Below are 24402 nucleotides of genomic sequence, written 5' to 3'. Positions count from 1 at the left end.
CCAGAAAGGTAAAAGTTAAACACATGAGGCTAGCATGATCCTTAAGTCAAATTTATTGAATTCCTCTTTGATAGTTTCAAAAATTGCACTTGCTCATTTTCCTTCGTATATAAATAATACTAAAAACAAACATCTCTTATACATAATTAAATATGAAAACAACATTCCTGCAGGATAAAATGTTATGCATGTTTAGATAAATGCGAGAGGAATCCCTCCTCTGTTTCCACAGTGGAAAGAGTCCATATATTGATTAAAAAACTAAGGATAATAAATCCTTGTGCTTTTGTGCAATGCCATATTTTTTTAAGAGTCTTTAGTGTGAGAGATTTTCTTCCAGAGTAAAGTCTTGAGATTGTTCAGAACTAGCGAATGCTCAATTTCCATCTGTTCTGTTGAACCTTTCAGTGCAATGCAAGCATACAGCTGCTTCTCCAGCTCCTCCCTCACATCAGACGGCGCTCCTCTCAGAATGTAGTCCTTGAGCGTCTCGCAGGCTTTGGCTAAGTTCGGCCTGGTGACCTCAGGTGTGCAGCGGTGCTTGGTGAGGTCGCAGGAAGTGAGGCAGTCTGCCCCATAGAGGCAATCCTCATCCACATCACAGCGCTGCTGCCTGATAATTTCTTGAAAGGTGGATTCAGGAACAATGTACCGTGCATCCATCACCTTCAGGTCGTGGCGATCATTGTATCCAAAACTATTGGCGCTTACATCGCACATGAGGAAGCTGCCAAAAGTGCCATGAAAAATGTCCTCCACCAGCTCCAGCAGTCCGATGGAGATCTTGGCTTTGTGAGGCCAGGACGGGGTGAACCACTGGTCCATGCTGCGCCGCAGACCAGCAGGAATCCACACCTCCATGATCCAGGGTAGACTGATCCCATAGAGTGGAGAATATGGCACCTTCTCCATCACATAAAGGTCCCCACAGAAGCCCAGTAACTTAGGTGTGTGCTCTCTGTCTTGCAGGACTAAAGCTAACAGGAACTCATTGAGCTGCAGCAGAGCCCATGTGGAGCGGGCCTCAGGCAGGGAGATGTGACCGTCCTTATTGAAATCTGTTATGGATAATACTTGGGTTGCCAGATCTGCAAGGTTGGCCTGATCCCCCACTTTAGCCTGCAGAGAAAAATAATTTTTTTTAGAGATATATGTTCTATCCCTGTCTCCACATTCAGACAATGAAGTGGTAACTGCATGAGTGCTGTCTCACTGTCAAATCATTAAAGTGCCCGAGGGCTCTGATGCTGAATTCCACACTTGATGAGTGTGCATTTGATTATTTGTAATAACAATAGTCTTCTCTAGAGCAGCCTTCATAGCCTGCCTTACTCAACAGTCATAATGGGGGAAAATAGAACTCTCATTTAACAAGCACCATTAGCTCTGCTTAATGTAAAATATGCATAGTCTCTTACTGTTGACTCAAATACTGTGAGAGAGCTTACTGCAGTAAAAGCCTCACCTCATATGCACATTTGCTTTCACTAACCTATTAACTGTAACTTAAATCACTGCAATTCAGTGACTCACCTCATATGCATACTTACACTAATTAATCCATTTACGGTACTAATAACTGATTTAATAATTTTACCTTACTCAAACGCTGCGAGTAATCAATCTATTCACTGTAACTCAAATGCTGTAAGAAGGCTCTCTGTGGTGAAATGCCTAACTTCTTCTGCATATTTGCACTAATACTGTACAAATTACTAATTTAATCTAAAGTATTTAACATCATCAAATGCTGCAAGTTAATAATCTATTCAATGTAACTTAAATGCTCTAAGAAGGCTCTCTGTGGTAAAATGCCAAACTTCTTATGCATATTTGCACATATTCTACTCTCTACTCAATTACTTATTTAATTTAATAATTGTACTGTATTCAAATGCTGCAAGTTATTAATATATTCACTGTACCTCAAATGCTATAAGAAGGCTCTCTGTTGTACCTCATATTAAAATGAACTTAAATTAACTTATCTACCTCATTAAATCTGCCTGCATGTTTTATTCTCTGATCATGTCTAGCGTCACATGTCAAATTCTTGTAAACTTTGCACATCTTGCAACCATACTATCAATGCATACAGAATATTATATACACTAGAAATAATACCCACAAGTGCTTGTACATGTTTAAATATTTTTTTAAAATACTTTTTTCAGATTTTTTTCTTGCATTTAATGTTTAATTGCTGTACACTTAGAGCAAAGCTAACCAGTTGATTGTGGTTGTGTGGTTGTATTCTAATATTTTGTGCATTTTTGATTTTTATGAGCTGTGTTTCATGTGAAATACTTCATTTAAGGCTAAGGATTGAAAAAAGCATGTCTCTGTAAGTTATCTATGAATTCAGAATAACATTAGCACTTAAATAGTGGGGGAAAATATGACTGTAATTTTCAGTTTAATGTTTGGATCACCTCTAAAAGTCAGTCAGTAGGATTGCAGTACTGTTAGATGATTTGCCTTCATTAATTACCTGTTTGGCTTAGTTAGGCTCGGGCATAGCTGATTATCCAATACAAGTCACTACTCATTTCAGTCCAGCAGGTGGCAGTGTACACCCTTGAAACTTAAACATTATGTTATGTTTCATACGCAGCCGTACAGTGTGTTCAAGCTGTAGTAGTGTCTTATTCTGCCTGTTGGGTTTTTACATGTAAAAAGCAATGCACTGTATGTCCACTGCTCTATCACAGTAAAAGTGTCTCTGCATACAGGTAGGAAAAATATGTCCATATATGGGATCTGCATTAACAGTGCACCAGAATGAGTCAGATTACATCTGCATCTGTTATCGAACCGAGTATGATTCATCACTGAGAGTAACTAACGAGGGCTCCCTGACCTTTAAGTGGTTGAGGATCATCTCTCTGAACTTCTCCACAGACGTCCCCTCGGTTGGCTTGTTGAAGGTAGCAGCCTCCTTCCTGGGCTCCATTTCGCTCCCCACTTCATACTGTGGAGCCTCCTCCATCTGGCACTTAATGACTCCCTCCAGATCCCCCCAGACCCCCGAGTAGACCTAAAATAAACACGGTAAACCTGTGAGGGGCAGCTGGATTAAAAATAAAGAGATTTAAGAAGAGTGTTTGATAAAGAAGAGACTGACCTGGCTGTTGGCCTTGGCAGTGTAGCACTTCCCCAGGTACAGGGTGTCTTTCTCACACAGGCTGCTGCAGGCCGAGCCATCAATGACTCCTTTTTTGTATTTGTCGCACTGAAAAATCCAGAGAAAATATTGGTTAAGGGAACTTAAGGGAGATGATGATTTAAGACTTGATAAGGGAAAACACTCACTATTGAATTTTTGCAGTCGTGCCCACGACACAGCTCTGTGTAGGACGAGTACTCCACATAGACGATCCAGCTCCCCACAAACACGGCCAGCCAGGAAAAGAACAGGTACTTCATGTGCAGGTAGGAAAATCTGGCCTGTTGGAAACATATTTCAAAGCTTGTTATCACTTTCAATAAAGAACAAAAGCTCGACATGTACACCGAATCTTTAGTGAAGATCCAATATGCTCATTTATTAAGATTTATTGGCATTACATCAGAGCTCTTAACAGCACCAGATTCCTCATCAATAAATCATTTGTAATGCCCACTGTTGTCTGATGATGTTTGAGTGCTTTGCCCAGAAAAGACAGCTGAATTTCTGGAATGTGTTCACATACAGTATGGCTTCTTCTTGTTAGATACAGCTTTAACTTGCATTTATGGATACCACAGCGAACTGTGTTGACAGACAGTGATTTCTGGAAGTGTTCCTGAACCCAAGCAGGGAATTCCAGTTCACAATCATGTCTGTTTTTGATTCAGAGCCACCTGAGGGACCCAAGATCACCAGCATCCAATAACGACTTCCAGCCAGGAGTGGAAAATAACTGATTACATTAACTTAAAGTACTGTAATTGAGTAGCTTTTTGTGTACTTGTACCTTTCTGAGTAGTTTTTACAATCACTACTTTTACTTTTACTTAAGCATATTTTGAGTGAATTATTGTACTTAATTACATTAATTACAAATATGTCACCCACTAAAACCAACTCTAAAACCCCCTTCCGGAAACCAAGACACCACCTGAGAACTATGAACAAAACTATGATATACTGTAACAACATTTTCATTTATGGTTACAGTGGAATCATTCAGCTGGACAGGCCCACGCACAGGCCCCTGGAAGACCCTGTCAATGGGCCCTCCCCAGATGCCATGTAACAGTATCGATGCATGCACATTGGATCTGTAGTATTAGCACTAGCCACCTACTTGCCATGCCAATGGGCCAACCAAAACCATTAATATTACAATGATAAAGGCCCAACCCATTTCACATTTTGAAACTGGCAGAAATTACAATACAGTCAATAATACAGTATTCAGTCTCCAATCTAAAATGAGAAGGAGCAGGAAGAAAATCAAGATATAATAGGTATTTACAGTGCCTACAAAATGTATTCAGCCCCTTGGACGTTTTACCCTTTAAATGGTTTTATAAATCAGTTATGGTAAATATAATTTGACTTTGTTGACAAAAATAACCTCTTTGATGCCAAAGTGAAACAGATTTGAAGATAGTCATCCATGATTTTCCTGTATTTTGTCTCATTTATTTTACCCTCTACTTTTACAAGCCTTCCAGAGACAGATGCTGAGAAGCAACCCCACAGCATGATGACAGCATGACAAACACACCACCCCGCCTCACAGTGGCGATGGTGTGTTTGTGGTGATATGCAGAGTTTGGTGTCTGCCAAACATAGCGTCTCGTCTGATGTCCAAACCAGATAACTTTCTTCCACCTGACCATTGAGTCTCCCATATGCCTTTTGTCAAACTCTAGTTAAGATTTAGAAGGAGTTTTCTTTAACAGTGGCTTTCTCTTTGCCACCCTCCCATAAAGCTTTGACTGGTGAAGAGCCCGGGCAACAGTTCTTGTATGCAGAGTCTCTCCCATCTCAGCTGCTGAAGCTTTTAACTCCTTTAGAGCAATCATAGGTGTCCTGGTGGCCTCTCTCACTAGTGTCCTTGCACAGTTACTAAGTTTGTGAGGACAGCCTGATCTGGGCAGATTTATACATGTGCCAAAATTTCTATCATTCTCCATGGTGGATTTTAATGAGCTCTGGGGGATGTTCAGTGCATTGATTTTTTTGTATCCATCCCCTGACTTAAACTTTTCAATAACCTTTCCTCTGGGTTACTTTGAGTGTTCTTTTTTCTTCATGGTGTAATGGCAGTCAGGAATACTGATGAACCAGAGTCTTGACTTTCCAGACACAGGTGTTTTTATACTACAATCACTCGAGACACAAAAAAGGGGTGAAAATTTATGCAGACACTTATTTTACCTCACTTTTTTTTCCAAATTTAATTAACATTACTTTGTAGAAATCTTTTTTCACTTTGACATTAAAGAGGTTTTTTGAGACCTTTTTGGCTCAATAGACAAATGATATTATTATATTATATTATTATAATTTACTTAGAAAACTAATAAACGGGTAAAATGTCCAAGAGTGTGAACTGTTTTTAATTGGCAATGCAGGTTTAATATAAAAGTTCATCATTGCTTAAATATCAGATAGACAATGCCTTTGCTCAACTCCACTGGCCCCCTCATGACTCTGGGCCCCAGAAAGCTCACTCACTGTGGACAACCTTTCGGCTGGTAAAGAAATACAGTAGTTCATCTTTACCCTAAAAGATGATGTGAGCAGGCAAACAGGGTTCAAGTCTGGCCAGCTGCTCTTTTCTCATATGTAATTCCCCACTCCCTCATCCCTATTTCTGGATCTTTCCACTGTCCTTTCATAATAACGGCCTAACAAAGGACAAAAACAATAAAAATATCATTTTTAAAAAGATCTCAGGATAAATGAGCTCTCCATTGAGTTGTATCACAGAGGACATCATCAATCAAACTGCTTCTAATTGAGCACTCAGTAATTAACATTGCAGGCTGTTTGTGGAGCATAACAACCAAACATTTAGAACAGCTCCAGACCTTCTACAGATTTTCTCTCTGTTTCCCCAGCTGATAGATACAGTCTGCCTAAATCCAAAATGGCATCTCTCCAATCGGAGGACATTAGTGAGGAATAACCGACTTTTTTTTTTTTTTTTTAGCAGTCCTACTTTCCGGCTTGTAATGATTTTTCTCACTGAGGCCTGACAGTGATGGACTTCCCTTTCCTTGCACTCTCTGCCCCTTTCACTTCCAATTGTCTTTATTGGCACAAGTCTCTCTTTTCCCGTCCCCTGCTTCTGTATTCTCTTTGTAGCACTCAGAGCTCTGTCGTCCTCTGGGATTTTTTTTGCTGGACCAAACATTAGCAGGACAGTTGCTTTGCTCTTTGATCATACTCTCAGCCTCAGAAAAAGCAAACTTTGAAGCAGTGGATGTGAAGTTTACTTTCAGAGATTACATTTTTCTCCCATTTGGATAAGTCTCTAAATGGATCATTCCTCCATTTTCTGCCATGGACACCACGGATAATGCAGGAATGGAGCTTTCAGACAGCATCTATGTGTCACTGTGTAATTTAATTTCTGTCCATGCAGCAGCCTTTAATGGTATGCTCCTTTTAGGGGAAAAGGCACAGGAGCATATTTCTCTGCCATTGTCACAACTGCAGCTAAGTGTAGACAGTGAGCTGATGTTTTCTGTATTATTTCCAAGAATGTCCAATTAACAGAAATATCTTTTGCAGTAATTCTGGGGAATGTTTATTTTAGCGCCCCCTGTGGACAAAATACTTCTTCTCATGCCTTTGCTAGTCTAGCCCTGTGCGTGCAATAGTAGTGTTTTCTTATTATAAATCTCACACTGTTTTATTTGAAAGGTCAAATATATTAACCTTGCAAAGCAGAAGGATTAGCAAGATTCCATGTCAGTCATCAGGCAAAACCATCTTGCAAAGCTCCAACCTGAAGCAAATGTGCCAGATCTGAGAATGGACCAGACCAATCAGCGTTTAAAGAGATCGAGGCGGTAGCTATGGTTGGGGTTTAGTTGTACTGGAAGCTAATTGCAATGGCTGCAGCTAGGAAGTATAGCAGCAGTTTTACAGAATCAGAGCTGGACCACAATAAAGAGCAAAGAACAGCACTGAAAATTTGCGATTACAGTTAAGGTTCAGTATTACTGTAACCTGGTATATACAATGACTGCCACTGGTGTAGCAGTTAGCTCAGATGTGGCTTTAGTATAGTGGCAATTTTACCAGAACTGGGCCACATTTCTTTGTTAAAGCAAGAGCAAAAGGGCCACACTGAAAGTTTTTCTCTGCTTGCAGAAGATATTTTTTCACTTCTCCCGACCTCATTTTGTGTTACACCTTTGGTCAGCCCTTTTTGAATGTGACAGAACATTCGGCCAGTCACTCACCAACAATTTTTTTGGAAAGTCCTGCCCTTCCCAAACACTTCATATGGGAGGTTTCCCAGATGAATACGAAATATATACCGATATATGCCATGGTCTATTTGGTGTGTCAGGTAATTAAAATACAGCAAAAAGTCAAGATATTTAATGTCCACACTAACTTAAAAAAATAAAATAAACACATTATGAATTAGACGCCTGCAACACTGTTTGCCCACATATTCCAAGAAAGTTGGGACAGGAGCATATTTACCACTTTTTACATCACCTTTTCCTCTAACAACACTCTTTAAGCTTCTGAGGACTTTGCTGAAGCTTGTAACTCCTTCAGAGTAGTCATATGTGTCTTGGTGGCATTAGATTTAAATGGACTGGATGATGTTGAATGCCTTGGAAAACTGTATCCATCCTCTGACTTCAACTTTTCAATAACCTTTTCTTTAAGCTGCTTGGAGTGTTCTTTTGTCTTCATGTAATGGTAGCCAGGAATACATGGTTTGTCTAATTGTAACTACTCTGTAATTCTTGTAATTAATTTGGTCAAAAAAGCCAAAATATAATGACCGCAATTGATTTAGAAAAAAAAATAAATAAAAAGATAAAACATTCAAGGGGGTGAATATATTTTATAGGCATAATACTATATGTATCATGTTATCACCACTGATAACCTATTTCACCATTGCCATTTAAATAAGATTTCTGCTGCCTTGTTTATTGATTGGTTTACTCACAAATCTGACCATGCAGATCCACTACAGTCTTAACATCAGTGACCACACAAGTAAGTGCTGCATATAGTTCTCATTGATTTTCCCGCAGGTGAAATGCATCAACAGCAAAGCATAATGGAAATAACACTGCAGGGAAACAAATGTATGGTTAGCCTTTTCGTAATCGATACTCTGTGGTTTTCATTTCTACTCAGGCTGTTTCATTTCTATCTCTGGGGTTGCGTATTGACCCTTAGTGAAGAGGAAGAGTTACACAAACATGGCTAATGAGGCCATATTGATTGTGGCTGCTGTGACAGCTATTAATTAGAGAATGGCTGGGAGCTGTGGCCATATGCCGAGGTGGGCGGAAAGAAATGGTCGGTCTACATCTGTTTGAACTTGTTCCTCTCAACCCACACATATCTCTGCTGAGGAGCATGTGTATCAAACACATGCTCCTCAGCAGTGGCAGTCAAACCACTAAAAATGATTTTATCCTAAAAATACACACTAGGTTTACAAAGTGCCACCTGATGTTGAACTACTGAGGCAGAGAGGAGATTAGAGCTGATCAAAAGTATCACAATCCTGTTCTGACACTTGGGTGTTTTGCAGCCTGAAAACTCTTCATCCATTATGTATGGTTATAAAGCCGTCCCTCAGAGAGCGCTGGTTAATGGGCTGCAGTGCAGAGCCGAGAAAATGTGAAAACAGAGAAACAAAAAAGAGAGAGAGGGGTAGGGAGGAGTGAACGACAGGAGATTATATCACTCACAAATAATGTCTGTGAATCATCAAATTAGTTCAGAATGCAAACAAGACTAAATGCATGCTCTTCACTGTAGCCAGTATGTCAAGGATTACAGTAAGTCTTCTTTGCAGAATGCCACTCTGGAAGGTTAAAATACTGAGAATGTCATGTGGCAAGCCACATTGAAAATGACTGTTTCCACATTTTTGTAGACGACCCCCCCCCCACAAAAAAAGGTCCAAAAACTTGAGTTAACTTGCATGCTTGAAAGAAAGCACATGATTGAAGCCTTCATTTGTTTTTGGACTACACAAACATTATCTTTAGACATGCAGCTGCCCTCACAATAAGGCTTATTTCTCATGACAGCAACTCAGCCTATTATTGCATCTGTATAAAGGCTGGTCCAGCAGCATTAAACTAAGACCTGACAGGCATTAAGCCCAAACTCACAAAATATCATCATATATCACTTCCCTGTTAAATTGGGCCTGTAGCCATTATTTGACTTGTTCCAGTGATTGGTAAGTGTGCAGGATAATCTACTCTGCCTTTGTGTGCAACTGTCATTAACTCTGCATACAATGCCCTCCATAAATATTCTATTTATTTGAACTTCTCTAAATGTTGTCACATGACATTAACCCTAAAAAGCAAGGTTATATTCTTTGTTAAATAAAGAGCAAAGAACCACGATGAATGCTTTCCATGATGGAAAAGATGCTTTCACTCTTCTCATCTTTTTCAGCATGAGTTTGTGAAAGGTGGGATTTGGTTGGAAGCATGAAGTGCTCTAAAATTCCCTTGTAGATGGCTGACAGTGATCCAAATCCAGTGGCTGGTTTGAATCTGACATCTATGTAACTATGTAGCTGTCTTTCACAAATTCTGCCCCAGCTCTTTAAGTTATGAAACTGCTGATGTTGCTATAAACCCCCTAACTTTCCATCCTAAATCTGCATATCTAAGCTTTTCCCTCTCATATGCTTCCTCCACAGAATCCTTTCTGGGAACAGTCAGTTCGATAAAATAAAGTACACGCTGACTGGCAGACCATAACACTATGTCGTGCCTTAAATTAGAGAAAACTTTCTCCTGTTCCCTCCCAAATTTACCCGTATCTCCCAGTTGTTGGCACCTGACCTGTCCACCTCAGCTCTTCTTCTAGACCTACTATACTTTCACTCTCTAACAGTATACCTCATGGAGGCCTATAACCACCAGGCTGAGTTCTAGTGCACTTTAGGCATGATTGTTTCTTACCATGCCAAAGTGTGATTGCTCCTCCCTCACCTCCAGTGGTCTGCTTTCACTTCATAACATTGCTTAGAGTCCAAGCACACTTGTACACATCCAATACAGTAGGTGGCGGTATGCGCATAGTTGGTGTGGAAACCCACCAGGAGGGAGAAGAAGAGACAAAGTCTCATTTTTTTAAAGATACCAATTAGACAGGAGACAGTTGGAACTGCTGTTAAAACTCTACATGACAGCCGGTACTTGAGCATGGTTGCATTAACATCTCCTGCACACTGTGCCTGAGCCCAAACCTTGCCCAAGACCAGTTCTACAAGTGAGTATGGTTTGCCTATGTTCACACTGATCAAACTCCACCAGACCATGGGGACACATGAATCTGTGCACGAGCCACAAATGTGAAGAGAGGAAGAAACGAGACAAAGCCTCATTTGATCCTCTGTAAACTCAGTTTACCTGTGAAGTGTGAAAACAATGCTGCAACTGTAAAGTGGTGCATGCTCTGGTTGCTCTGCCTAAACACATCATCAAGTGCTTGCATAATGTAGATTTTAATCATCACCTGGCAGTAATACCATATACCCCTGCAAAATTTGGGGAGGGTTTGACAGTGATAAGAAATAGATAACGCCCAATTCTACTTGTGAATATGCAAATTGTGAAGATTTCAGGGGTAATGTGCCTTTTAAAAGTATTCACCACCTTGTGCTTTTTTTTACATTACAAATACCCCAAAGTGATGATTTCTACAAAGTAAAACCTTTAAAAGCCTTCCAGGGCTGGCTGCTGAAAAGCATCCCCACAGATTGATGCTGTCACCACAGTGCTTTACAGTGAGGATGGTGTGTTTGTGGTGATCTGCAGAGTTCCACTAAACACAGTGTGTTGTTGGATAGCAAAAAATGGCATGTTTTTGATATCATCTGACCAGAGAACTTTATAGGCACTGTTTGCTTTCCTGAAATGTTCTTGACATTTTTAGGAGTCCATTCATGTTCATACACAGTTTGTTCATATAGAGTGATTCAGTTAAATGCTAAAAGAAAAAGAGAGCCTTTAAGAGTTCTGTTTCAGCTGCAGCCCAGCATGCCTCTCTGCTTGTCACAGGCTGAGCTGAAAAAAGGATGCCACACTCTCTGCACAGACACTACAAAGATCTGACTCATCATAGTCCAGACAGCAGGCAACCCCCCTCCCCACATACAATCACACAACACCTCCTCCTCCTCCTCCACCCCTTCACATACATAGGCAGTGCTCACAGTTTCCTGCTGACTCAATACTGCGACATTACAGCATGTGAACGCCACTTTATCATCAGATGTACAATATTTGTTGGTGTTATTTTAACAATACACTACCAAGAACAAAACATGGACGACATGCACAATATCACACACAACATCATTTTATTCCTGCAAGACCAGCAGCTTCCTGTCTGGGGAAAGCCCCCTCCTACATCTCAACCAGAGTGGTGATGTGCAAAATATCCCTAAGACTTATCTCCAACAAAATACTGCCTGATTCAGCATCAATGCACTCATTTACTCTTCCACAATGTGTAAATAGTCACAAACTGGATGCAGGCCCAATTATTTTCATTTCCATTCTCAAGAACTTAATTACTGAACACAGCTGAAGTCACAGAGCTCTCTGTCTCTGTCACTCGACTGGATTTCTTATGCACAACAGTTCTTTTCTCTTTTATTGCACTGATATGCAACAGCACCTGCAAAAGGACCAACAGCACCATTAAAAGAAGAGAAAGATTTTGTGTCCTCACCTAAGAATATAAATCCTCAGCTTATGTATGATTAAAGTCCTTTCAGCAGATGCATTTCAGTCAAAGCAACATACTTTACAAGCAAAGAGGAAAACCATGCACGCTAGTGAATTTAAAGTTGATTTAAAGCTTGCATTTTCACAATTGCTACTGAGGTTTTATGTTAAAAATATACAGATGAAAATACTTTAAATATTACATATTTAATTTTAAACATAAGATATGTGTGAAATGAAAATAAAAATAAATGCAAAAACATGACTGGGTATAAAATGAGCAATTAAAAGAGGCAGAGTCTCTCAGAAGTAAAGATGGGCAGAGGTTCCCTCCACCTGTGAAAAACTGCCTCAAAAATGGATTAATTTCAGAAAATATTCCTCAAAGTAAAATTGAGAAGACTTTAAGCAGGTCCATGTTTACCATTTTTGTAGCTTCCCCTCTTCTTTAACAACAGTCTGTAAACATCTGGGGACTGAGACGACCAGTTGCTGTTTTGGGAGAGTAATGTTGTTCCATTCTTGTCTGATGTAGGACTAACTTCTCAACAGTCCTGGGTCTTTGTTGGATTTGCTCAAAATGTGTTCTATTTGGTGAAAGGTCTGGACCGAAGGCCAGCCAGTTCAGCACCTGGACTCTTCTACTGTGAGGCCATACTGTTGTAATGGATGCGGTATGTGGTTTAGCATTGCCTTGCTGAAACATTAAAGACGTTGCCTGGATGGGAGCATATGTTGATCTAGAACCTCTACATACTTTTCAGCATTGATAGTGCCTTTCCAGATGTGTAATCTGTCCATGCCATAGGCGCTAATGCAACCCCATACCATCAGAGATGCCAGTTTTTGAACTGTGCACTGATAAAGAGCTGGATGGTCCCTTCCCTCTTTAGTCCACAAGACACAGCATCCGTAACCTGACACGCCATATGGATGTGTTTCACACATCAATCTGGGAAAGCATCAATAGGAAACGTTTGAGAAAAGGCAGAGGATTTGAAAAAAACTCGAGTGTGACTGGATGAACGTTCTGTCTGTCTGTCACATCTCTACGGGGCAATGAGAGCAACAAAACACGTGATGTAGCAGCTATTGAGCTGCGCGTGCACAGCTACTGAGGAGTAACGCGAAACATGGCAACTATAGACATGTAAGTACTCAACTTTTGTTGTTTTTGAAAAGAAAACAACACACTGCTGTTCTTTTTCTTTTAACGAAGAAATATTGTCAGGTTCTGATAAAACGGGCGCTTTTGCAGCATCCACGACAATTTCTTCCTCCATAACTGCACCAGCTCTTGCTGCTGCTAGTTTACCTCACGGCTCTGCTGCGCCTGAAAGTACTGCCCCTCGTCGCTGATTGGTCCTGTCACTTTCTAACCGGGCCCAAACGGTTCAGACGGGAGCTTTGCAAGATGGATTTGCCAGTGAAAAACAAGGAAATGGGCGTATCCATCTGCTTTGCTAACCCTGTGTTGACAGACAATGATATTCGGAGGGGTTCCTGAACCCAATGTTGTGGTTTTCTGTACAGAATCATGTCTGTTTTTAATGCAGTGCTGCCTGGGGGCCCAAGATCACAAGCATCAAATATTGAGATTTATCCAGATTCTGTGAATCTTTTAATGGTATTATGTACTTTAAATGGTGGGATATTCAAAGTTTACGCAATTTTGTGTTGAGGAATCTTTTTCTGAAATTGTTCCACAATTCTTAGACACTTTTTGCATATTGGTGAACCTCTGCCCATCTTTACTTCTGAGAGACTATGCCTCTGTAAAATGCGTCTTTTATACTCAGTCATGCTACTGACCTGTTGCCAACAAATCTAATTAGTTGCAAATGCTCTTCCAGCTGTTTTTCATGCATACTACTTACTTTTCCAGTCATTTGTTGCCCTGTCCCTACTTTTTTGAGATGTGTTGCTGCTATCAAATCCAAATGAGCTAATATTTTTAATGTAATGGTAAAATGTCTCAGTTTCAACAACTGTATGTTTATGTTTTATTGTGAATACAACATGAGATTTCATCATTGCATTCTGTTTTTACATTTTGCCCAGCTTCCCAACGTTTTGGTAATTGGGGTTTTACTTCAGACTCAATATAAAACTACACAACACTATACATAGGTTCATTACTTATACAGCTCATCATTTGGCCATATACAAAACAATAACAATAGGGTCATTATTTATTTTTCCCCCCACTTGTGGGCTGACTTGCAAACTTCATTGCATTGACCAAAAGACCACATTGCATTGTAGGTCATTGAGTGTGAGCTGTGCCATACTTATAATTTCTGGCCAATCTAGTAAAATAAATATCCAAGATAGCATACTATGAATTCCCAGCGTACCACATAACTTAATGCAATGTCATACTGAGTATGAATAGAATGAAAGTATGCAATTTTGGACCAAGTGGCAGTCATTGTTGAACAATGAAGCCACTGCAGAAGTGGAAAAACTGCAATGCTTGAGTGTCTACTTCACTCACTGCAGATGCAGAAGCAACATACAGCCCCATGTTACAAAAAGGCTGATTATTACAGTATAAATAAATAAATAAACATGTTTACAACCTGGTTCAGAGTTTGGTTGAAGTTGATGTCTTATAGGGACAAACTGTCTGGGAGGGGGATTCTTAAATAATTTGTCTGTTTTGGTTTTCAGAAGGATAGGAGTTATGCCTAATGAGGGGCATGGCTAAAGTGAATGCATTTAATCCAAACAGTGACAGACCACTCATCTCTGCCTACCTCTGTTGCTTACATGCATTACAAACAGCAGAGTTTTTTCAATAAGAACTGCAATCAAAGATAAGTATTTCCAGATCAATAAACCACTGTTACCATTCCATGGATGAATTTCCCACTTTAAGGGGGAAAACTGCTCTAAAAGTGGCAACACCTTCTGGCTTTGTGACTGGAGTGGACATGAGCTACACGCAAAGCATTGTGGGAGCATGCAGCAGCACAAGACCAGGAGGCATTGTCAGAAGCTGCAGCATGGCCTGATTCAGGCCTGGTGACTATCATTACATGTCCTTTGATATTGTGTATAAGCACGGGGCTATCACAGTTATAATCTGATATATCCTTCAGGCCTTGCATAAATTAACTGAGGTCTTTACAAAACTGATTTTTCTCATTAACTTGGTGGAAAAAAGTTAAGATAAAGTGCATGGATGCATGTCCTCCCAAGGCTTCTGTAATCTCTACATATGTTGCCTATAAAGTGTTTAGGAAGCAGAAACAAAATGATCTTCAATCACAAAATATAGTTGGATTTGTAAAACTTATTTAATCTAATAATAAAAAAAGAAAAATATTTTGCTCATGATCAAGACCACAATTTTTGGCTAGCAGCTCTTGTGAGTTTTTGTGTCTCAGTGGGAATAGCTTCTCTCCAAGGATCACTGAATGACACTTCTTAAGTTGTCACTGGAAGGCAGAGGTGGCCTAGAAAACAGAGCTACGCTGGTGGCTGTCCCCTGAGACAAGCCGTTTCTCCCTCTATTCGCTGCACTTGACAGGTTTTTTTCCTACATGCAAGGGCAGACACAGGAAGCACAGAGCAGCTGAGATGAGACTTTGTTCAATCCCACTTGGGCCAATGTTTGTGGCTGAATGCTGAGGCACAATTACCAACATATTTATTCAGAATAGTCTGTAAAGGAGCACATTTCTAGTTCTGCTCTCAGCTGGTGAATGTGTTTAAGTTGACTTTGAGAATTCTGGACTAAATTTGGGTTTCTGAGACCTCCATATGTCCTTGAGGGGCTTCAGTTACAGAGTTTAATTTTGCTTATGAGGAAAGCCGCTGTGGACTTCACCTACATTCAGAAACAGCCAACTGTTACATAATGTTCTTCAACAGCTTCCCACATGAGGATGACCAGGGTAGCACCAAGTACAGGCCTTTATGCAATCTCTAATAAATGAATAAATATATGATTTAATACCAATTTGCATGATTTTAAAGTTTGTAATGCTTTCAAGAGTTTCAGCTGTGGTACATCTACCCTGGAATTTTATAAAAATGCCTTTAAAAGATCATGGAAAGGGATGGGAGGGAGGGGTTATCAGACATGCCCACTCCTTTGTACCCACTGTCCCTTATCAGCCACATCATTCACTCTCTGCTGCTTTTCAGACTTGATTATTATCTGTAATGTTATAGCAATTCAAGGCAGACTTACCACGAGCTGCTTCACTGTGAAACAATACATGGTCACGTAGAAGACACAAGTTGGTATGTTACTGAGTTAATTCACTACAAACGCACTACAAAGGTCACAGTCCTGGAGTTTCACAGTGAGCGCTCTGATTGTTCAATCCCACCTTTGCCTGCAAAAACTCCACATTTAACTATTTTATTGCAAAATTGATAAACAGTTTTACTTGGCAGATGAAGGCTCTGCTCAGAAGATGCCCCCTGCATTATTCAAGCAGCATGAATGTACTTTTCAGGGAGCACATGGCTAGAAACCCCTATATGGATAGATACATTCATGACAATACATACTGGATACAATAAAATTAATTCAAAAGCAATTCATCGATAGTAGCATGAATCTGAATATGAGGGTGCAACAAGCTTTATGCTATAAAAGAGGAGGCTGGGTGGAGGAGGTTAAGCTTTGCCAGCAGCAGCAGTGTGGTGGATCAGCATTAATGCAAGCAGGGATAAGTGAGAAGTACGTCACATGTGTTGAGCAAAAGAGCTGCAATAGGCTGTGGGAGCTGGAAGGCGATATTAGGATCAGCTGGCTGTCAGATGATCACGGCTGGACATATGACTACCGTGTCCTGCATGAACTAACGCTAGGCTTCATTTTATTTGATACGGACATTGCATATTAATCAACATGTCCACAATACAATTCAGTGTAAATATGCCAAAATTAAAACAATAGCTACATTTCATTTCATATGTCCTAAGGCAAGTTATCACACAAAAAATGCACACAACCACATTTTTCTCAAGTTTTATGAGTTTATAGACTTTTAGAGTTTTACTGCAACATTTGGATATTTACACAGAGAAATATCAGTTTTAACAGATCTTACAAAATAGCAAATTTTATCAATTATCATGTAAAGTTTGCCATTTATTTAAATATTTGTTTTTTTCCAGCTTTGGTCTGTTTTTTTAAACGAAAATTACCATTGCTAAATAAATCTTCCATTTGAGGCATACTTCTTGCCCTCTGTTTACATCAGTTTCTTTCTTTTAACGCCCCCTCTATCTCTTCAGTAACGATAAAATCCTGGTCAATGCCCTTTTAAAACTACAATAAACACTCCAGCCACTAGCAGCCGCTGTAGCTTCAGTGGCCACTGCATTCCTGCCAGAGCATAAACATGCTAGGCTTAGCAGTTAGCATGTCATAGGAACAGTGCAATATAAACGCTTAGAAAAAAGAAATAAAGTTGTATGGAGGCTGTCAAGGGTAATACTCACATATAACTAACAGGTAGCCACATTAAACATGATATTGGCCTGCAAAGAGGAGTGAAGGCTAGCTGAGCTAGCTTTAGCCATGCTCAACTAAGCATGCAAGCCTCACATCAAACCTGCTGACATTATTCCTCTGTGATTAATCGGACTGTTTTCTTAGCGCTTTTTTCTCTTTAGACTAGTCAGTTAATTGCAATTTGAATGGGAGTTTAGCTGGATAGGGAACTAGACTCCTGGTACATCCTTATTTTCTATGTGTTTACATGTTATTTTTTAGCTCCACATCAAATGTTTTACAGCCATGAGTATTTAGGCAGCTGACTAGCTTGGTACATGCATTTTAAGTGCTGTATTTAGAATTTTGTGGCATGTCTATGGTGGGTTTCAATGGAAATTTTACTTCCAGAACCAGAGCTGCTTAAACAGTGTGTGGGTGCTGTTAAACCCTATGGCTTTAATGGTAAATAGCCTTGCACATTGGTCGGCTGTTGTTTTTAAGGTCACTCGTCCTGCTGTGTGGTTTATCCGAGTTTTTGTGTGGTGTATACAGCATTAGTGCTCCCTCTCCCTCTCTTTTCTCCTCTCTCTGATTGTTTCTGTGCTGCATGTGAGAACCAGGTGTCTACAATTACTGGTGTCATTCTGATAATACTGTACATCACTTGCATGCATGCATTTCTTTTTCTGGAGTTCAATGATTTTGAAAAAGTGCAACACACACACGATTAAAGCATCACATTTTACATCATATATGGTGAAGATAAACTTTTGCAGCCTCTTTTGGATGTATCAGCTGTAGCAGATGTATCACGGACGTGGTTGCTACAGCAACGGGGATAAGGATGGCTGATCCGCCGAGCATCAAGTGACTTTGTAATTCAGTCTATATCAAACCCATACAGTAGGCTTATGCCTGCACAATTATGCTACATGTACAATAAGACGATATAATTCCAAGGTGTAAGCCATAACAATTACTGCGTGACTGCATACGAACGATGTCTGCCTCCATACGGTTGGTTCTTACCGGTAGATATACGCGCACGAGCCTGTGTGGATTCCCATTTAGTCTTTACATCAGAGAGTGGGGGGATTTCCCAGAAGCTTACCTGGACGTACAGAGGCTTTCTGAAGAACCCCCATGGAAACAGAGCTCGTGCCATGGCAGAAGCAGAACATCTCACATCAGCTTCTGCAGGAGGAACACGCCGCGTGCTCTTCATATGGGAGACCATCAGGCAACGCCTATCGGGCAAACCCCGGAGATTATCCAAATATAAAACATGATGGATTCTGTCGGAGGCTCCGTCACTGTGCGTCTCTGGATGCGGGAGGCGGCAGGCTGAGCTGCGCTTGAGACTGCAGCGAAGTCAGCCTCACATTGGAGATGACGGCTGCAGGAGCGTAATGACTGATGAGTAATAGTCTGTAACCATTGCTGCTTCATTCAAAGTATACATCATACATACTGACTATATTAACCAGTGCAATATTCATTTTTCATTCAGCAGTCCATTATAGAATATTTGGTGGTGGTGGTGGTGGGGTAAGGTGGTTCTCAACCTTTTCAGCCCGTGACCCCCAAAATAAAGGTGCCAGAGACTGGGGACCCCCACTGTACCTGAAGGTGTTAGAACACACCCATGCACATTTAAGAACTGTCATGAGCAGACAAGGCCGTCCATAAGGGGGGGGGGGGGGGGGGGTAAATGGGAGAGCTTTCTGGCGCCCAGCCAAACTGGGGACATCAGGAAAATCATGGTCTATTGTAAAGTCAAGCTGTGATATCCATATTTCATATCTAACATGAAAAACCCACTCTTATCAAAGAAACTATCTTTTTTAAATCATTTGTGTAGTAAAAAGCCTCCTTAAAAATGAATATCTTTTTTGTTAAAAAAAGATTAAAATGGATTAAAAATTGTTAAAATGGGTCAAATATGGCATCTGGAGACCCCCTTTCAGTTTTTTGTGATCCCCAAGGGGGTCCCGACCCCAAGGTTGAGAACCTCTGGGCTATACTATAGCCTATTAAAGGACACAAAAATAATTCACTTCTAATCAATCATAATAATCAACTAAAAGTTCATTTATTTTCTTTTTTAATTTGATGGGGATTTACTTACTGACTACACATTCATTTAACAACAATTAGGTCCTCATCTATTCCAAAATAAATAGCCTGGGCAATAGTTACCTACATTATGTAACACTTAACTATAAATTAAATATACAGTATGTAGATTTAGTGAGGTGTTACTCCCAATCTACATGTAAAGTAAAAGAAAGGGTGTAAAATAACTAATTACCTTTTCTCAAATGACTGTAATTGAGTAGGGTTTTTTGGTGCTTGAATAAATTTTGAAATCTTTTACTCAAGTAAGTTTTAATTCAAGTAACTGTACTTTTACTTGAGTACTATACTGCTTTTTCCACCTCTGTTGACAACACAGCAGCACATACCGAGAGAATGATTCCACATCACATCGCAAAACAGCAAAAACGGGTGGATCTCTCAGGGTTAAACTTTTCGGAGTAGATTTTAAGTCTCAAAGTGTCATTTTAACTCCATTCTGAGTGAAACAGCCTTCAGTGTTAGAGTAATTTTACCTTGTTAATCCATTAGTGTTTGTTTGGCACAACCAGGACCCGTGACTCTGGTCACTCTGACAGAGCTCCAGAGATCCTGTGTGGGGATGGGTCAAAGTTCCAGGAGGACAACCATCACTGCAGCCCTCCACTGATCAGCGATTTATGGCAGAGCAACTAGAGTAGACAAAACTCTCTTCTCAGTGCAGAACACATGAAAGCCCGCTAGGAGTTTGCAAAAAAAAAAAAGAAAAAAAAAAAACAGCTGAAGGACTCTGACTGTGAGAAACAAGATTCTCTGGTCTGATTAAACAAAGAATGAACTGTCTGGCCTCGATTCAACATTTTTATTTAACCTTTGTTTAACCAGGCTAGTCCCACTGAGATCAAAGATCTCTTTTCAAGGGAGACCTGGCCAAGAATGGCAACAACACACAGTTTCAACAACCCATTCACTCAAATTCATACAATACACAATAAATGGGAACAACAATAACAAATCATCAGTTAAAACTGTGACATTCGGAGGGTTTGAATTCAAGAGTCTTCACTAAAGATTTAAAAACAATCAAAGTCACCAAATTTTGCTGTTTAAAATCAGTCTGCAGATTATTCCAAGAAAAAGGAGTAGAAAACCTAAATGTCTTCTTTCCCAGCTCAGATCGGACTTTGGGAACAACAAACTGCACTTAGTCAAATGAACGTAAATTGTGCAATCCATCCGTCAAGATAAAAAGAGACGAAAGGTACTCCAGAATTTGCCTAGAATGGCTTTATAAATGAAGACATACCAATGTCCAAGACAACGTGTGCTCAAGGAAGTCCAGCTGACTTCAGATAATAAAGTACAAAGATAAGTAAGAAATCCACAGTTAACCTCATAGCTCAATGATACACACTGTCCAACATATAAAGCCTCTGAGTAGAGGCATTTATGTAAAATGTATCACCATAATCAAGAATAGGTAAGAGAGTCAACCAGTCTCTTTTTGACATAAAAAGAGAAACAGCACTTGTTTCTGTAAAAGAAGCCAAGTAAAACCTCCAATTTATAGCAACATACTGAATGTGCTCCTTAAAATGGAAGAAACCAGGCACCGCTTATCACCCATCTCATGCCATCCCATCAGTGAAGCATGGTGGTGGCAGCATAATGCCGTGGGGGTGTTTTTCAGCAGCAGGGAGTGAGAGACTGGTCCTGGTTGAGGGAATGCTGAATGGAGCAAATTACACAGATACCATCAAGGAAAACCTGCTCTGCAGAGCATCAGACTGGGCTGAAGGTTTCCAACATGGCACTGACCCCCAGCATAAAGCCAAGACAACACAGGAGTGGCTTAGAGACAACTGAGTCAATGTCTAAGAGCAGCTCAGCCAGAGCTCTGACTTGAACCCTATCAAACATCTATAAAGAGACCTGAAAATTGCTGCCCATCGATGGTCCCCAACCAACCTGACTGAGTTCGAGAGGATTTTCCCTTGACTAAATGCATACCTTTGTATGGTGGTGTATTGCATTACTTGAAAATTTAAAAAAAAATCCTCCTGTTTTTATGAGATACTATCTCGTAAAAACAGGATTCCCCTGATGCTCTCCTGCATGACTGGTTGCTGCATTCATCAGCCAGTAATTTGAGGTGCGGGGTTAAGGTAGGCTTTTTAATGTGTTTTAGCTAACAGTTACATGTTTCACGCCAAATTGTGTCAGCCAACTGTTCACTTGACCTGTTCAAAAAATAAAATAAAAAATAAATAAATTCCTGTTTTTATGAGATAGTTATGCTGTAAAAACAGGAGGATTTTTTTTTTTAGTTTCAAGTGAATGCAATACGCCACCGTACCTTTGTACTGTTGGTCGATCAAATAATGTAATATGCAAAAAATCAATCCAGACTGCATTTTCTCTCAGTTACCAGACACACTCAGCATACACTCTAGTTATCTGGAACTGGAGTATATGTCCGTAAATGTTGACTTCAGTTGATAAGCATACATTTTTAAGCATTGTGTAAAGTGGAAAAACATTTTTAAGACTGATATGGAAAGACTGATTTAACAAGTAGTGGTGTGAAGCTTTATGGCCATTAAACAACAACAAAAAAAATGGTACCTCATGATTGAAATTCTGTTGTGAATATTGCACCCATAAGTAGTTAAAAAGAGAACTTAAACATTTTAAGAAGAATGGTTTCTAAACCTCAGTTCTAAACTGTCTAAAGGAAAGATTTGTGTTGGCTTGTAGGGTTTAGAAAAATAGCACATGAAAGTGACGAGTCTCACAGCTCAGAGGGAAGCTGGTGTCAGCAGAGGAGGAGGAGGGTGAGGATGATGATGAATCACCACATTCTTGCTTTGAATCACTTATTATTTATTAAATCCTACAGACTGAGGCTTACATCTGTATTAAATCCATGGTCATCTTTACAGTAGGGGAGCACAGAGAAGAGGAGAGGTGCATGAGTTTCTTTATGCTGTTAGACACACATTAAAAGGAATATATGGAAATTTGGTTCAGCCACTTTAGTGAAGGACTTTAAATGCAACTGAAATCTTCAAACACATTGTGCATTGCCTAGGTAAGAATCTTCTACTACTGCTGCTGCATCAATCTGCCTGTCGATCTCCATTCTACCCTCACTCATGAAAAGGACCCCTCCCAACCTGTATGAAGCAAACCACTGTTTTCCTGCAGAGAACCATGGGCTGATTGGCAGCATAGCAGATATTGTACTGTACTGTGCTGATGAAGAGAGTTGAGCCGCAAGACAAAATTCACTTTACTGGTTGATCTTTATTGCAACCCTCACCTATTGTGATGTGTGAGTGGTGGTAGGACTCAGGTGCGGAGACGGAAGCAGTTTTAAACAGTTTATTGGGCAGGTAAGTACAGAGTGGGGGGGATTCCAAGAGTCCAAGAGGAGGTGAGGGTGAGCTGGAGCTGGCTGTGGTGATCTGAGCAGGAGGCACTGGAAGAAGGAGGAGAGGCACGTTAGTGAGAGGCACAAGGTAAGTACAAACACTGGAGATAACTAGAATCATCAAAAAATCACGAGAACTTCTCTGGAGGATCTGAGAAGGAGCCTGGAGCGGACGTTTACCGTGAGGTAAGGTAGACAAGACTCAGGCGGCTGGTCTTAAATAGCATGAGTTGATTAGATGATTCGCTGCCGGTGACTCTCCACAGCACCAGGGGGGCAGGGTGAAAGCCTCAGGAGAAGCAGAGGAAAGTTAGCACCAGCAACCAGCTCTGGAAACCGGAAGTTTCCACAAAATAAAACACACAATACAAAATAAACACCACACCTATGGTCATAAACTCTGGGTTATTTTTAAAAGAATGAGATTGTGGGTTCAAGCGGTCAAAATTAATCTTAAAACAAAAAGTAAGGCAATTTGTGTTTGGTACATTATTTCTTTGTTGTAACAATTCTTATTGGTAATAAATTTTATACCGTTGGAAAGCCTGTTTATTACCCTTTTAAATGATGCCACATTTGTAAGGATCATGCATTTGTGGGATGAGCAGCAGAGCTGAGTATGTCGGTTGCACCCATGAAAAATGTGCCAAATCTTCTTTGCCAATGCCAGCTGATTCTGCCATTGACTCTTGTTTGGTGTTCGGTAGATTGGATGATTGAAGTTTGAAGAAACAAGACATATTGACAATTTAACAATTTATTCATTTAACAAACAGGAGCCTCAATAGTGTGTGGAAGAACCATACACAGTCACAACAGCCTCCACTCCCAAATTCTGGAGGTAGTCTCTGATAAACCCCGCTCTGTGGGGGTGAGTGTCATCTTGGAGGATTGAGTTCTTGCTGACAGGGTGAGAAAACACTATTATTGGGCTGTTGTCTTCTTGGGACGCCCACTTGGCGGCCTGTCTCTGACATTCCCCGTTATATGGAACTTGGCCTTCAGTTTGGAGATGGTACTAGGGTTCACTCCAAACGATGCCGCAACTTGGTTTTGTGGAACACCAGCTTGAAGTTGCCCAACCGACGGGCCCTATCCAGATCAGTAAAACGTGGCATGCCGATTCTTGGAGCAGATGTCTAATGACCACTGTAGCAGGGCCCATGCTCACAGGTGCTGCCAATCAGGCACCTGATATCCATAATATCATCAAAAGATTCAGAGAATCAAGAGATATCTCTACACTTAAAGGGGAAGCCAAAAAACATAACTGAATGCCTGTGACCTTTGATCCCTCAGGCAGCACCACAATGAAAACTGTAATCATTGCAGTGTGGGTTCAGGAACAGTTTTGAAAATCATTGTCAGTTAACACAGCATATCAATGCATTTACAGATGTACATAAAGACTGTTCCATGCAAACTGAAAGGCATTTAGAAACATCCACTGCTGAATCCTCTGGACCAGGGTCATCTGAGATGAAGTGAGCTAAAGTGGGAAAGAGTGCTGTGAGTACACACA

The 24402-nt window shown here is 40.3% G+C and overlaps 1 protein-coding gene across 1 annotated transcript; it reads right to left on the bottom strand.

Moving 5' to 3' along the window:
* Window positions 1-175: 175 nt before the first annotated feature.
* LOC121512662 (divergent protein kinase domain 1A-like) lies at window positions 176-20054 on the bottom strand. Its single transcript, XM_041792042.1, has 6 exons — window positions 19984-20054; window positions 18483-18767; window positions 3313-3447; window positions 3125-3232; window positions 2861-3037; window positions 176-1119 (listed from the first exon to the last, which is right to left on the bottom strand). Exons 2-6 carry the CDS (start codon window positions 18606-18608, stop codon window positions 307-309), a joined length of 1359 nt encoding a protein of 452 aa, XP_041647976.1. The 5' UTR covers window positions 18609-18767; window positions 19984-20054; the 3' UTR covers window positions 176-306.
* Window positions 20055-24402: the final 4348 nt, after the last annotated feature.

This window comes from Cheilinus undulatus, linkage group 7 (genome assembly GCF_018320785.1).
Source record: "Cheilinus undulatus linkage group 7, ASM1832078v1, whole genome shotgun sequence".
Taxonomy (NCBI): domain Eukaryota; kingdom Metazoa; phylum Chordata; class Actinopteri; order Labriformes; family Labridae; genus Cheilinus; species Cheilinus undulatus.
This window is presented reverse-complemented; position numbering and strand designations above follow the sequence as displayed.